The 13,456-nt window shown below is 35.9% G+C and overlaps 1 protein-coding gene across 1 annotated transcript; it reads right to left on the reverse strand.

The window, feature by feature from the left end:
- Window positions 1–910: 910 nt before the first annotated feature.
- Window positions 911–12,807, reverse strand: LOC141289733 (uncharacterized). The gene is made up of 7 exons (XM_073821911.1): window positions 12,472–12,807; window positions 7,364–7,469; window positions 3,177–3,208; window positions 2,815–3,093; window positions 2,408–2,653; window positions 1,161–1,193; window positions 911–1,052 (listed from the first exon to the last, which is right to left on the reverse strand). Exons 2-7 carry the CDS (start codon window positions 7,432–7,434, stop codon window positions 976–978), a joined length of 738 nt encoding a protein of 245 aa, XP_073678012.1. The 5' UTR covers window positions 7,435–7,469; window positions 12,472–12,807; the 3' UTR covers window positions 911–975.
- Window positions 12,808–13,456: the final 649 nt, after the last annotated feature.

Here is a 13,456-nt window from a genome sequence, read left to right on the forward strand (position 1 = left end):
AAGCATACACTGTATTCCTGAAAGACAGTTGGCAAACCATTTAATAGCATTTTCAGAGAGGCTAACAATGGAGAGTCTTTTTAAAAGTATGTCACAATCAACTCTGTTTCTTAACGTATCAAAGGCTTTTGACAGAGCTGAACAACTTTGTTTACAATCTAAAGCATAACTTAACACTTTCATAGCACTTTATATATATAAAAAAAATTAAATATTTTTAGCTGAGCAGCCTATCATTTTCTTGAAGAAAATGCACAGTACATTTGCTGCCTTCATCCTTAAATAAGGGCAACTTGTTTGACACCCATTTTTCTCAGAATGATTTACCACTCCAACTGAACTCCACACTGCTATTATTTTGAACATGCCCTTTTCAATGAATGATTGAATTACACTGAATCAGTAACATGGAAATCATGACTGTTGGGTCTGCTAGTTTTCTATTACTCTAGTACACCTAGTAAAGTGTTTGCCAGGTAGAAATATAATTTCTATCAAACACAGTGATTGATCTGGTTAGTGGAATGCTGTAAACCCCCCCCCCCCCCTTTTTTTTTTTTTTTTACAGCTGGGATTGTTTACAGCTACATTTGGGATTGTTTGAAGCAGCTTTTAAATTGCATTTTGTAAGTTCAAACCACTGAAATCCACTGTAGGGAGAAAAATCCTGAAATGTTTTCTCTAAAAAAACAATTTGTTTTCGACGGCAGAGATGAACATCTTTGATGGCAAGGGGGTGAGTACATTATCTGGTAGTTTTTTTTTTCTGGAACTTCTCTTTTAAATACAGAGCTACAATTTTATAAACCCCTTTTACATAAAAAAAAAAAAAATAAAAAAATTTAAACATTTTGTTTAGTGTCTGTACACCCCCCCCCCCCAACCTAACCCCCCTTGCTTGTGTTTTCCATCTTCTAGTGTCAGTCTCCATACCCCCCACCCACAGTCCTTGATTCTGAACTGGGATGTGGGCAGCTATAGAAAACAACTGAAGAGACAAATCAAAAATAGCAGTGCAGCATTCGGTCCAACTCCAGTCCTACACGAACCACCTTCAGGGGAGAGAGGGCAAGTCTATTAATCCATCTTACTCAGTTTCAAAATAAATAATAACAACAACAGTAATATTCTAAAACACATCCCTTCAGTGGTCTACTTACTATTTTGTTTATCAGGGGATTCTTCAACTGATTCTGTAAAATATATTTAAAAAAGGTATCAATTCAGTTTTAAAGCATAAGTGTTAATACATCTGTGGCTACATTCACACAACAGCAGATTATGGTTGTCAGTCCTGTGTGGAGAGCTAAATGCAGTTCTGTCAGTTTTGAGAGTAACAACCACATTCTAGAAACACAATCCTTTACATTTAAAACCAAACTGAATATTCAAGAGCTAATTCATTATGTGCAACTAGTTTATTGTCTTGCTGATTATCAGATAATACAGGAAACACTTTAGAACACAAATTCGAAAGGTAGATTAACACTAAGTGCTAAATTCGAATAAAATGTTGTGCGGCCAAGTAGTCGAGTATATAAATAATGTTACTCACTAATTGTCCACTTTTGTTTAAATGAAGGATTGCAGAAATGAGTACACCCTAGATTTAATTAATCAAATGTATAATTTTCTAGTACTCAGTATGTCTCTGACCCTTCTTGGCACTGAGTGTACAAGTTCATGACAAAATGCCAAATCTTTTGCTGGCTCTAAGACACTTGCATGGTTTTTCCCCTGCTCTTTTCTAGCAATTGTTTCATCACTAAATGAAAACTTAGACCTGATTACTTCAGGAGCCTTGTCACAAGTCCATTGTTTTTGAATGTCAGTATTACTTCTGCTGTGTTTTCACACTTAAAACAATAATTTGCTAAGAAATAAGTCTCCTGGCAGTTTTCTCTCAAGTGGTTGTTAGAAGTTAAGAGTACGATTCAGTGGGCTATATAACACTTTTAATTGTCATGAAATTACTTGTCTTTAAAAGTTTTGGTTCAATATAATTACCTGTTGATCAGAAATTGCCTTAAACCTATGCTTCAGTAGGGTGTACTCATTTTTGCAACACAACATTTGATCACTTTAAGAAAATTGTATTTTCCTGAAAGATTTTGACATTCTCTTTGGTCACTGACCAAGAAACATTATATCTCCAAAGAACCCCAACATGTCTTCTAAGTAAAGAGTAAGTTTTAGAGGGGGTGTACTCATTTATGCTTTGCACTGTATATGTACCTGTGGGTAAATTATGAAAGGATTTCAATTGTTTTGTAAAAAAGTACATGTCAAAAATCAGTTGAACCCCTCAAAGTAACAGCTTAAAAAAAAAAAATAAAGTGTTACATTCCAAAATTATGATGTTGCCTGTATGATTAATTCATTTTTGAGAATGATTGTTTTCTCTCACCTCTTACAGTCACATTGGCCAGGGTTCCTCCTGATGAGTTCAGTACTCTGTATGTCCCTGCATCACTTGATGTAAAGTTGTCAATGGTCAGGAAGCCATTTTCTTCTGTCAGTCGACTAGTCAGGGCACCCCGTTTATTACTCCACACTTCTGTGTGGCCGGCTTTTGCCAAATGCTCAATGCTAACAGCCTTGCGCGGAAGATGAACAAGAGTCAGCTTTTCATCCTTCCTTCCTTCTAAATTAACTGAAGAGAAATGAAACAAGAGCACAACTGTTTTTCATGATGTTTTTTTTTTTTCATTTTTTCATGATGTGTGGTATTACACTGGTGTCACGTAATAAACAAAACAAAACAAAAAATACAACTGGTGATAAATGAAAGCAACAAAAGCTTTTTGACCTTACCATTAACATGGACGTCATAAGTGTAGCTGGCATGTGGTTTACTGTTGACATAAACGTCTAACGTGTAACTTCCAGCATCAGTGATCTTCAGGTTCTGCAGAATGATGTCACATTTATCACTCTTGTGCACGCGGCCCCTGAAATGTGTATCCTGATTGGCACCATAAGCAATTATGGACCCAAATTTCAGAACAGCATCTACATTGTCTATGTTGCTTAAATTACATGGCAGGGTAATGGTGTCACCCTTTTGTCCCACAACAGTTAGAGAAGCAGCACCTACAATTAAAAACAACATTGAATCACTATACAGTATTGATACTAATGTGTGATACAAATCATTTTTATTTACACATACTCACCAGGCAAAGACAACAGCAAAATCAAGAGGCACCTAATACAAAAGAAAACATGGTGGTTATATGGAACTCAAATCTTACCTAAAGTAAAATATAATATATAAATACAGTTGTGGCCAAAATGATTAGAACACTAGTATTTTCACCAGCTAAAAAATGGTTTTAAGTCAGTTATTTATATATTTTGCGATAGTGTGTCAGTAGTAAATATCAGTTTACATTTCCAAACATTCATTTTGATATTAATTGTAATGATCCAGTGAGATCAGGAAAGGGAGGTGTACCTGTGCAGCTCGTACGTTACACGTAGTGTTGTCACGGTACCAAAATTTCAGTATTCGGTACCAATACCAGTGAAAATCCACGGTTCTCGGTACCAATTTCGGTACCAAAGTAAAACACAATTAAATTAATTGAACAAAATTTTTTTATTAATAAAGTTAAAGAAAAATAAAATGTGCAAAAACCAATGTCATTCATTATACTTATCTAAATTTAGTTTCAGGTTTTTCCAAGTAATAAAAGTATTTCAAGGATTGTAAACATTTTAATTATTAAATAACAACTAAATAAATTACAGGCATTCGAAAATTGTACACAAGCTTCATCCAAAAGTTTGTTTCTGCTGCTTATAAAAACATCTGTAACTGTTGTCTTGTTTAGAGTTTGCTGGGGTGTTTCATGATCTTCCTCAATCTGCAGCTGTAAAAAGAAAATATAATACATTTAAGTAAAGCAGTGGGCTAAGTCTGACCAGATGCAACATTAGATCATTGACACCAGCAAAAATATTAATTTTCAGTAAATAACAAACCTCAGCTTTTATAATAAATTTAGATAAGATTACATATATTAAGTTAGCTGTCTATCACAGATAGAAAATGCAGTATTGAAAACTCTTTACAATACGATTTCATTTGTTAGACAACATGACCTTACAAAAAAAAAAACAGTAGTTATATGGCAATTATTCTTCTTAAGGTTAGGCTCATTTCAACATTTACTAATCCATAAAATCATTTTAAACTATTAAACATGAACAAACATGAATGATCATGTGTTTGTATTGAATAACATTTTGAATTAATGTTGTAAAAATATATTGTTCACTTAAGTTTGTTAGATAATGCATGAATTTGATCTTATTGTAAAGTATGACAAAACTAAACTGGAGATCAAACGTGTTTTATTTGACTGTACTTTTATTTAAATCCAAACTGCGTTCATATTTAATAATAAAAAGCTTTATGAACCTGCTAGAGTTATCCAGCCAAGAATAAGAACGTTTTCTGACAGACTGATATTAAGCATAATATTAAGACAGACGTTGTTAACGATGCATTTGTACATTCTTTAACACACATATTTTGGATAAACAGGCCTTTTGTGTGTATAAGTAGTACATATATCATGTATTTCTTTTTTCTTTTATCCTAATAAAAATTATGGGAGCGTTAAATAGCCCAAAATCGTCCCAAAGCCCAGCATATTAGCGTTAGCCGCTTATGCTAACGATTAACAACATTACAATTCGACATTCAAATTAAAATATGCAATAATGTTCTTAACAGAAGCTCGAAATATCAAATTAAATTGAAACATACCTTACTTGAACTATTTTATTTGATCCTGCAGTCGGTCTTCACTGTGTTTTGTTCAGTTTGATGCGTTTCCTTCTTTTGAGAGAACCTAGACGATCTATGATGTTCGCCTTCAGCCGAGAATCGAAAATGTTTGTAGCATGCCTGGCTCTTCCTTGTCAACAAGTGGATTCAGAGCGACCGCAGCAGCGCCGAGGAGAGCGCAACTGCGCAGTGCGCACCTTTTAGATAGCGCGTCAAGAACCGGGTCGACCGGATAGTCGGTACCACCGGTACTAAAGAAAACCTGGAACCGTAACATTTAATTTTTTTTAGTACCGACTTGGTACCGAAGTACCGGGACTTTTGACAACACTAGTTACACGCATGCAATAAACCGCTGACTCATGTATTTTTATTATAATTTGCACTCAATGTAGTGCAAATATTAAGCACTGTGATTTTTTTATTTATTTAATATATACATGCAGCACTAAATCCTGCTCGATCTCTGCAAGCGATGTGAGTTTGAGACGCTTATAACGTGCATTTGAAAAAATTACACGCCCCAAACTATTTTAAGAGAAGCGTTTATAAATCAGGGCCCATATTCACAAAATATTTTAAGGCTAAAAGTAGCTAATAACTTGCCGAATTAGGAGAATATTTTAAAAAACAATGGTTGTGTCCATCCCACTGTAAATTTAGAACTAACTTTTTGCTCTTGATGCAAATTGTAATTTGTAGCCCTTTGCTTTTAATGTGGTTTAAAGGTGGCCCCCTTAGCCTTTGAATTTAAGTACCCATGGATTAGACCAAAATGAGATTCACTGGCATTGCTACATTGTAAATAAAAACATCTGTAAAATGGGGGGGGGGGGTGTTTTAGGGATGTTTTAGGTTTAATTCAAACTGACATTTAAATAGCGTAATTTTTTCAACTGATGTAATGTTAAAGGGTTATGAAACCCCAGGCCCAGACTACTTTTTCTGAGATTTTAGCAGAAGTTTTTGTGTTGCACATTATAGAGAACAACGTTAGCATCTGTTAATATTAATTGTTAGAGACAACTGGTTAATTTTGAGCTTTTTTGCACTATTTTCATCTTCCAGGTTTAAAATCTACATTGTGCTGACGTCACAGTTTGTGACGTGGCAACGGACTATAGTATAGAGCCATGTGTCTTAATCTGAAAACCACGCCCACCGAGGGGAAACAAGCCAACGCTCTCCATTGACTTTGTATTGCGGGAAGCTGCCTCCTTGTCATTTCTGACTTCTAACAAAAATCAGAACAACGTGTGGCTGCTATCTGACAAGGTGTACAGTAAACAAGCTAAAAAAACATTAGAACTACATTTTAATAAGCTGTCGACCCCAAAAAACGAGCGTTTAAGAACGCAATAGTAGAGCGCAATTTGTCATATTACTCTGAGAACTATGTCCACCGGGGGGAAATTTACCAGCAACACTTAACATTCAATATTTTTAACCATGTCAAAGGATTATTACACCACTCTAAAAGGAGGAGATATATTGAGAAACTAAATTTTATTGGTCTATGTCAGTGCTCCTTTTCCTTTTCCTTACCTTCCTTTTTTTTTTGGAGAGAGAAATTATCCAACTGAATGGCCCAATGTGAAATACCCTGACAATTAAAACTATTTGTGTCCTTAAAAACTCAATATTTTGGGTCGACAGCTTTTAAAAACATAGTTCTGTGTTTTGTAGATTGTTTACTGTACACCTAGTCTCATAGCAGCTTTTAGACATTGTTCTGTATTTTGTTAAGTCAGAAATGACAGAGTCAGCATCCCGCAATACAAAGTCAATGGAGAGCGTCGGATTGCTTTTAAGTAATAACATGCCATGTCATTCAGACAAACACTAAACACGATCATGGTAACACACATGAAACTGAATTAATGCAATAAACATTAATGGAACAACTTTAGATGTAATATACAACCCTCATGTATGCAACAGATAAAAAAAAAAACTTAGAAACATCAAATAAAAACATCAAATGTAATGTAATGCAGGGAACTCTGGGAATGTCAATTCACAGTTATTCACTGTAAATTGTTCATTTTCACTTCACAAATATACAGTACAGTAAAATGACATGAAAAGGCGTTCATGCCCCACCCTATTTAAAAAAAAAAAAAAGCGTGTGATCGTAAATCTGGAAAGTGAGAGTAAAAAGCGACCGTGCATTCAGACGCAGTTTCAATGCTCCGCATATTAATAGCGGCTCCTTGATGCCCGCAATTCATATGCAGTATAATTACCCAACAATAAAACTGAAAGAGAAAGTATTGAAATATATATTTTCCTTCCATCTTGTATTTATTCTATTTAGGGGTTCTGTACACGTCATTTTCTTTCTGAACATGTTATTGGGTTGCGGGGGGAATGGGGGTCACAATGCCACCTCAACATTGTGATGTCTATCGTCTGTATTGGCCCAACCCTAATTATAAAATAGTGTATCAGCATCAAACACTTCAAGATCTATTAACAACCGTTAGCTTTCACTGCAACAGTTTGCAGTTGTTCATTATTTATGCACAGATTATGATCACAAAGAGAGAGCTGAAAGGTACTTACCAAGGGATGTAATTTGGCTTTTCAATTAAGGCTTTTCTTATGCCCTGACCACATCTTTGGTGTTGTCCCATGATAGCAATCTCTGCACTTCTGTGGATCTTTGCACCTGTAAATACAATCACAAATATGCAATTATACATGTGTGGTATAATGTGTAATGTCAAGTATACTGTTTTATTTTATCATCTTGTAGTTTCATGTTGAAGTATTCCTGTGGGCACACCAAACTGATATTAAAGAGCTAGCAGAAGGTGTGTGTGTGTAAATCTATAATTATTATTATGGCTGTGTATTGAAATAAACTATTGATTATATGCACTCACTACTTACAGTGAAATGATGGGCTATATGATATATTTTTTAACGGACGAGGATTTATGAAAAATTTCACTGGAAATATTTATTATCAGAAATATTTAAGACAATAAAAAGTGGGGTCCCCTGTCACCTCTGTCTTGAGCATTTAAAAATCCGCTGTTTTGAGTTCTAATGGTGTTTGTGCACTTTCATTCTGATTCTACTGTCTCCATTAATGAAAACAGTGCCAGCGTATCTTTACCTTGGGCATTCGGAAACAAAGTTAGCATTTTATGAACTGTAATCAGATTATATAATATGATTATTTTGGCCATGTACTCGTAAACTTGTGAGTATTGTCATATATATTATTTACTATTTTATATTATATGCATGTTATTAAAAAATAATATAATATGATCTGGAACTCATGTTGTAGGCCTAGTACATAAAAGAGTAGCTACATAACAGATATTTAGATGATTTCAACTTAAATGACAATCACTAAAAATCACAGATGTTCTCCCTTTTCATCTTCAGTTGCCGTTACACAGGTTAGTTCATTTAATAGCATTTGTGCGCCACACTTGATTGCTCCCACAAAACTGATATTATTGAGAGGAAATCCAAACCTAAATGGTCAAAAGAGACTCATTCAAAATGATAAATGCATCTCGGCTGAGAGCTTGTGATTGAATCATCAAAAAAAATGCACCGTCAAACAAGTAACAAGTAACATTAAAAAATGATAATACAGACAGTACAATTATTGGAATTAACAGTAAGAACAATTATCTTTGTTCAAGGGATTTAGAGTGCCAACAGAGCAAACATATATAGACAACATTAAAATAATATATATAATATAAAAATGTATATATGCTTGACTTTTTGTATTGACCCAAGTGGGGGATAGGAAATAAACTCATCTAAACATTGTATCTCTGTTCACAGATGACTTTATCATCTTATTCATTGATATCTGGTATATTTTACCTGGTTAACAAGGTCACAGTGTCACCAAATCTATGATTTATTGCATTATGTCAATGGAGGATGCGTGCCGAGAAGCATTTGATTGTAGCTTCCAACAGGAGGGGCTTACATGGGGGTATAATTTTCACCCTTTACTGCTACCCCTGTTAAAATTTCACTCCCCTGACCAGCACAGGTTAACAGGAGGCGCGTGCACGCGAGAGGTACATTTTTCACGGGGCAGGGGTCGGATTTCGGTACACCTCTCAGGGGTGCCGCTACGGTTTCTTGGCCCCCTGAACAGCATGTTTAGCCTACTCGAGTCTCCGATCTAAAAATTAAAAATGAGAAGTACCGGTCCTGCATACCCACCCACTTCGAGCACCTCATGTACTGAAATAATAAAAACACTCTTAAAACTGTACAGAAATAACTTACTATTTGTGCTGAGAGGCAGATTCCTTTGTTTCTGTGTGGTGGGTTTGCGTTTGTTGAAGTCATACGCCAACCGGCAACTTCCCTTTCGCCCCATTGACACTAACACGGAAGTAACTGACTGTAATTCATTGACTGGAACCGACGGGTGACGTCACGGACACTACGCCCATATGTTTTAGTCTAAGGCTGTATCTTTCTCTTGTATTCTTAACACCGTCATTTCAGTTGACAATGTATATATCTGTCAACTCTTTCTTGTATTCTTTCCTGCATTAAAAGGTATCCGAAATCACCCCCATACCCTCAAATTGGGCACCATTTAAGGCAGGGGTCCCCAAACTGAGGCCCTCATTTGGACCGGCCATCTGCACAATGCCAGAGACATATTTTGAAAATGAAAAATGAAAATAAAAAAAATTTAAATATATGTTTTACTTATATCATATCGGTATTTAATAATAAAGGTTGGCTTTCAAACTAAAATTTCCCTTAGTTATTAACACAGCCTAATTATTTGTTAAATTCACCAACAGAATGGTACATTCAACGTAATGCGTCATCTCAATCGAACAGGTGATGCGTGAGCCAGCTAGAAAATACAGAGTGATGACACAATGACTCAATAGCATTTGAGGTGAAACTAGCACTGCTTGTGGGACAGGTGCAAAAGCAAGACTTCACTCATCTCCCAGTTACCTAGTTTTTCAGCTGAGAAACCAGTGGCCCCATTCCCAGTTGAAAAGTCTGTGAAAGCGCTGAAAATGAAGAAGGCAGAGTTTGACGTGTGATTCAAAAAACACAGTGGTGATTTCGCTTGACAAGCCTCTCAAGGCTGCGGTTCTCTTGGTTGGTTGTACATCTTTTTCTTCTACACTTTCTCCTTCAACTCAACTTTCTGCTAATATGCTTGGATACAGCACTTTGTGAACAGCCAGCTTCTTTGGCAATGGATGTTTGTGGCTTCCCCTCCTTGTGAAGGGTGTCAGTGCTTGTCTTCTGGACAACTGTCAGATCAGCAGTCTTCCCCATGATTGTGTAGCCTAGTGAACCAAACTGAGAGACCATTTTGACGGCTCAGGAAACCTTTGCAGGTGTTTTGTGTTGATAATCACTATATTCTAATTTGTTGAGATTGTGAATTTTTGGGTTTTTGTTAAATGTAAGCCAAATCATCACAATTAAAAGAACCAAAGTCTTAAACTACTTCAGTCTGTGTGCATTAAATGTATTTAATACACAAGTTTAACAGTTTGAGTTGAATTACTGAAATAAATTAACTTTTCCATGACATTCTAATTTATTGAGATGCACCTGTATATCTTTTAAAAAGAAATTATCAGTTGTCTGTGTGGTGCATAACAAAATAAACTATTCTAGCTTTAAAAGGTAGAATAAATAGAGGTAAAATCATAATAAAATAACAATAATACTAGTAGTCAGTCCGGCCCATGGTATTTTCTTTTATAAACCGACCCGGGCCCCCATTAAAGAAAGGAAAATTATGTGGCCCTCTCAGAAAAAGTTTGGGGACCCCTGATTTAAGGGGACAGCCATTTTAAGTGGTGTTCGAAACCATAGTGGACGTTCTCAAGTGCACTCGTTCAATCCCACAATGCACCGCAAACCGAGTGTACAACTGATGTACACTCAATGGCTAGAGAGATAACCCATATTGCATTGTATGGAGCTTATATTATGACAATACTTTTTGAATTTGAATTGTACAAATTTGAATTATTGACAAGTGTCATTTAACAAAACTGAATATTATATGGCATTTAACACAGTTCTGAATTCGATTTTTTTTAAACTTGAATATTGAACATTTGAAATTGAACTGAATTTTCAAATCGCAGATTTTCAAATAGACATGTATTTTCAAAGAGCAGATTTTTGTTCTGATTTGTAAGACTTCAAATATTCAGTTTTTAAAAATACAACTTCAAGTTTTCAAGATGAAAAAAAAATTTGGAACAAAAATTCAAAGCTTAGAAATTCAGATCGTACAGAAAGTTGGTCACAGGTTATGCACAGGGAAGAGTAGATGATCTACGAAAAGTTGAACGAAGCATTTACTGTGACCCAGAGGAGACATGTTTGGTTCACTTAGGCTAGTTTGTCATGGCCACAACATATTAACTCGTGGGTACGTGATAATACGCCATGTCCACAAGTTATTATTTCGTGGGAACGTCATATTAACTCGTGGGAGCGTGATAATATGTCGTGGCCACAAGATGGCAGTGTACAGCGTACAACACAGGTACAAGTTCATTGTAAATTGCTAATTAAATTGTTTAACTAGGGTTTATACATGATGTTCATGACAGAGTTCAAGATAAATTATTTAATCTTACTAATGGAACTGCCCGTATTAATTATTAAACAGCAAGCACAAACTATTCAAAAGCGGCAGTCCTTCCGGTGCATTAGTGTCCGAATTCACTCACTCACTTTTCATTACTCCAAGTGAACTGTATAAGTGGACTAATGTAGGAATAGTGACTAGGGTGTAGGGGGCGATTTCGGATACAGCCTGTGTGTTCAACCTGGAAGCAGCACTTTGGAAGGTGTTGTTCATTTTTATGACCACTAGATGGCCACAACATTATCCGTTTTGAAAAGTTCAGAGTAATGAACCTTTTTTCCGGAACAGTTGTGATGAAGCCTTCACTGGTTCAGAACGCTTCACTTCGCCATTACTACACATGACTACTGACATAATACAAATGAAAACAAAACTTGGTTACTATAGCCTAGTTAAACCACGGTAGCCACAAAGTAACCATGGTCTTGCTCACTAACCATAGTTTAACCATAGTATTTGTAGTAAAACTGTGGTTATATAAAATGTAGCCTAATCATGGCATAAAAAACATGGTTACTACACTTTTACTATAATAAAACCATGGTTAATTTTCGTAAGGGTGGGTTTACAAAAATTAATCATGGTTTTATTAGGCTACATTAAAACTGTAGCAACCATGTTTTTTTTTGGCGTGTTGATTACCATTTATACAACCACAGATTTACTACAAATACCTTAAACTATGGTTAGTGTAGCAAAACTAGTTCATTTGTGGTTACCATGGTTTAACCCCAGTAACAATGTTTTATTTATTTATTTATTTATTTATTTATTTATTGTAGTAAATCCATGGTTATTTTCATAAGGGGAGAGGTTTTACTCATACTTATGTCCGGGTTGTTGTTGCAATAGTAAATTAGGTGACAGAGTCAGACGTGTTTGCTTGACCATCTCACTCATTGGATCTGTTCTCTCACATCGCGGACACACAGCGAGTATTTTTCCTCCGATTTTGGGATAAATTAAGTGTCGGCAGAGGAACATAAAGACTAAAATGTTGCATTGTGTAGCATTAGGCCGCATGACTCACCCTTTCATCCCGTGACCGCAAGAGCTCCATTTTCTGCTGCCTGCCGGATTATTAGTCCAGATTATTTCCTCCATGTTATTTACTTCACATTTGCTGTAATTGCTGTCATATTAATAACTCCGCATACCCGACTAATTTATCCATTGCGTTTAAGAGAATGCGTCAAAATCGACCTGCCACCTATTTCTGGATTTAAAGCAGCCAAATCCTTAATTCTAGTCTTTGCTTTTTTTGCCCTTTCATCTCCTTCAATAACGTCTTCTGTTCCTCTGCGTAATTTCCAACAGTGTTCTTGTGGTTCACCCATTTTGTCCTTTCTGTCCGTCTGTCTGTTTGTCGTTTTATGGAAGTCCCGCCCAGGTTTGCACACGTCTCCGAAGTAGATCAAATAGCAACCAGCTCCACAACATTATCCTTGCATACAGCTCCCAGCCAAGGCGAGCCCTACTTGGCCAAGGCTGAGCATTTTTAGGATTCTTTTTTGAGACAACAGCGCCGTCTAGCCAATTTTATTCCAGCAGAGGAGATTTGATTCAAACATCAAACTGATGTAGATCCAAGAGTAGATCCATGGAAATTATTCTTTTTTTTATTCTTCCACATTATTTTTAACATGAGAGCTGGCGTGAACTTGAGTGTTCAAGGCAGATTCAGCAATGTCGATTTGGCCTTTTGAGCTGTGCAAAACAGTTCATTGTGCTGCTGGATGCAGTGAACTGGAATTTGTATGTAAGAGTTCAGATGCCAATGCCGTCTGAAATTTTCTTCTAAAATTAGCATTTTTCTCAGGCTCCTATGTTTATGTAGTTATTTCACTTTGGTGGCAATGACAAAAGCCTATTCATTGCTATTAATGTGAAATTAGTAAACCTACATATAGGAGCCTAATAAAAATGCTCAGTTTAGAAAATTTCAAATGGTAGTTTGAGGCTTTTGCATCTGAACTCTATTAATTTGATGTAAATTGCCATTCAACTCTGTGCCT

This window comes from Garra rufa, chromosome 17 (genome assembly GCF_049309525.1).
Source record: "Garra rufa chromosome 17, GarRuf1.0, whole genome shotgun sequence".
Classification (NCBI taxonomy): domain Eukaryota; kingdom Metazoa; phylum Chordata; class Actinopteri; order Cypriniformes; family Cyprinidae; genus Garra; species Garra rufa.

What these genes read in the sequence shown, in the direction of transcription:
- LOC141289733 (XM_073821911.1), bottom strand. Translation starts at nt 7,434, where the DNA reads ATGGGACAACACCAAAGATGTGGTCAGGGCATAAGAAAAGCCTTAATT. An exon ending in AAGCCAAATTACATCCCTTG is followed by an intron (nt 3,209 to 7,363) that starts GTAAGTACCTTT and finishes CTTTTGTATTAG; the next exon opens with GTGCCTCTTGATTTTGCTGT. An exon ending in ATCCCCTGATAAACAAAATA is followed by an intron (nt 1,053 to 1,160) that starts GTAAGTAGACCA and finishes TCTCCCCTGAAG; the next exon opens with GTGGTTCGTGTAGGACTGGA.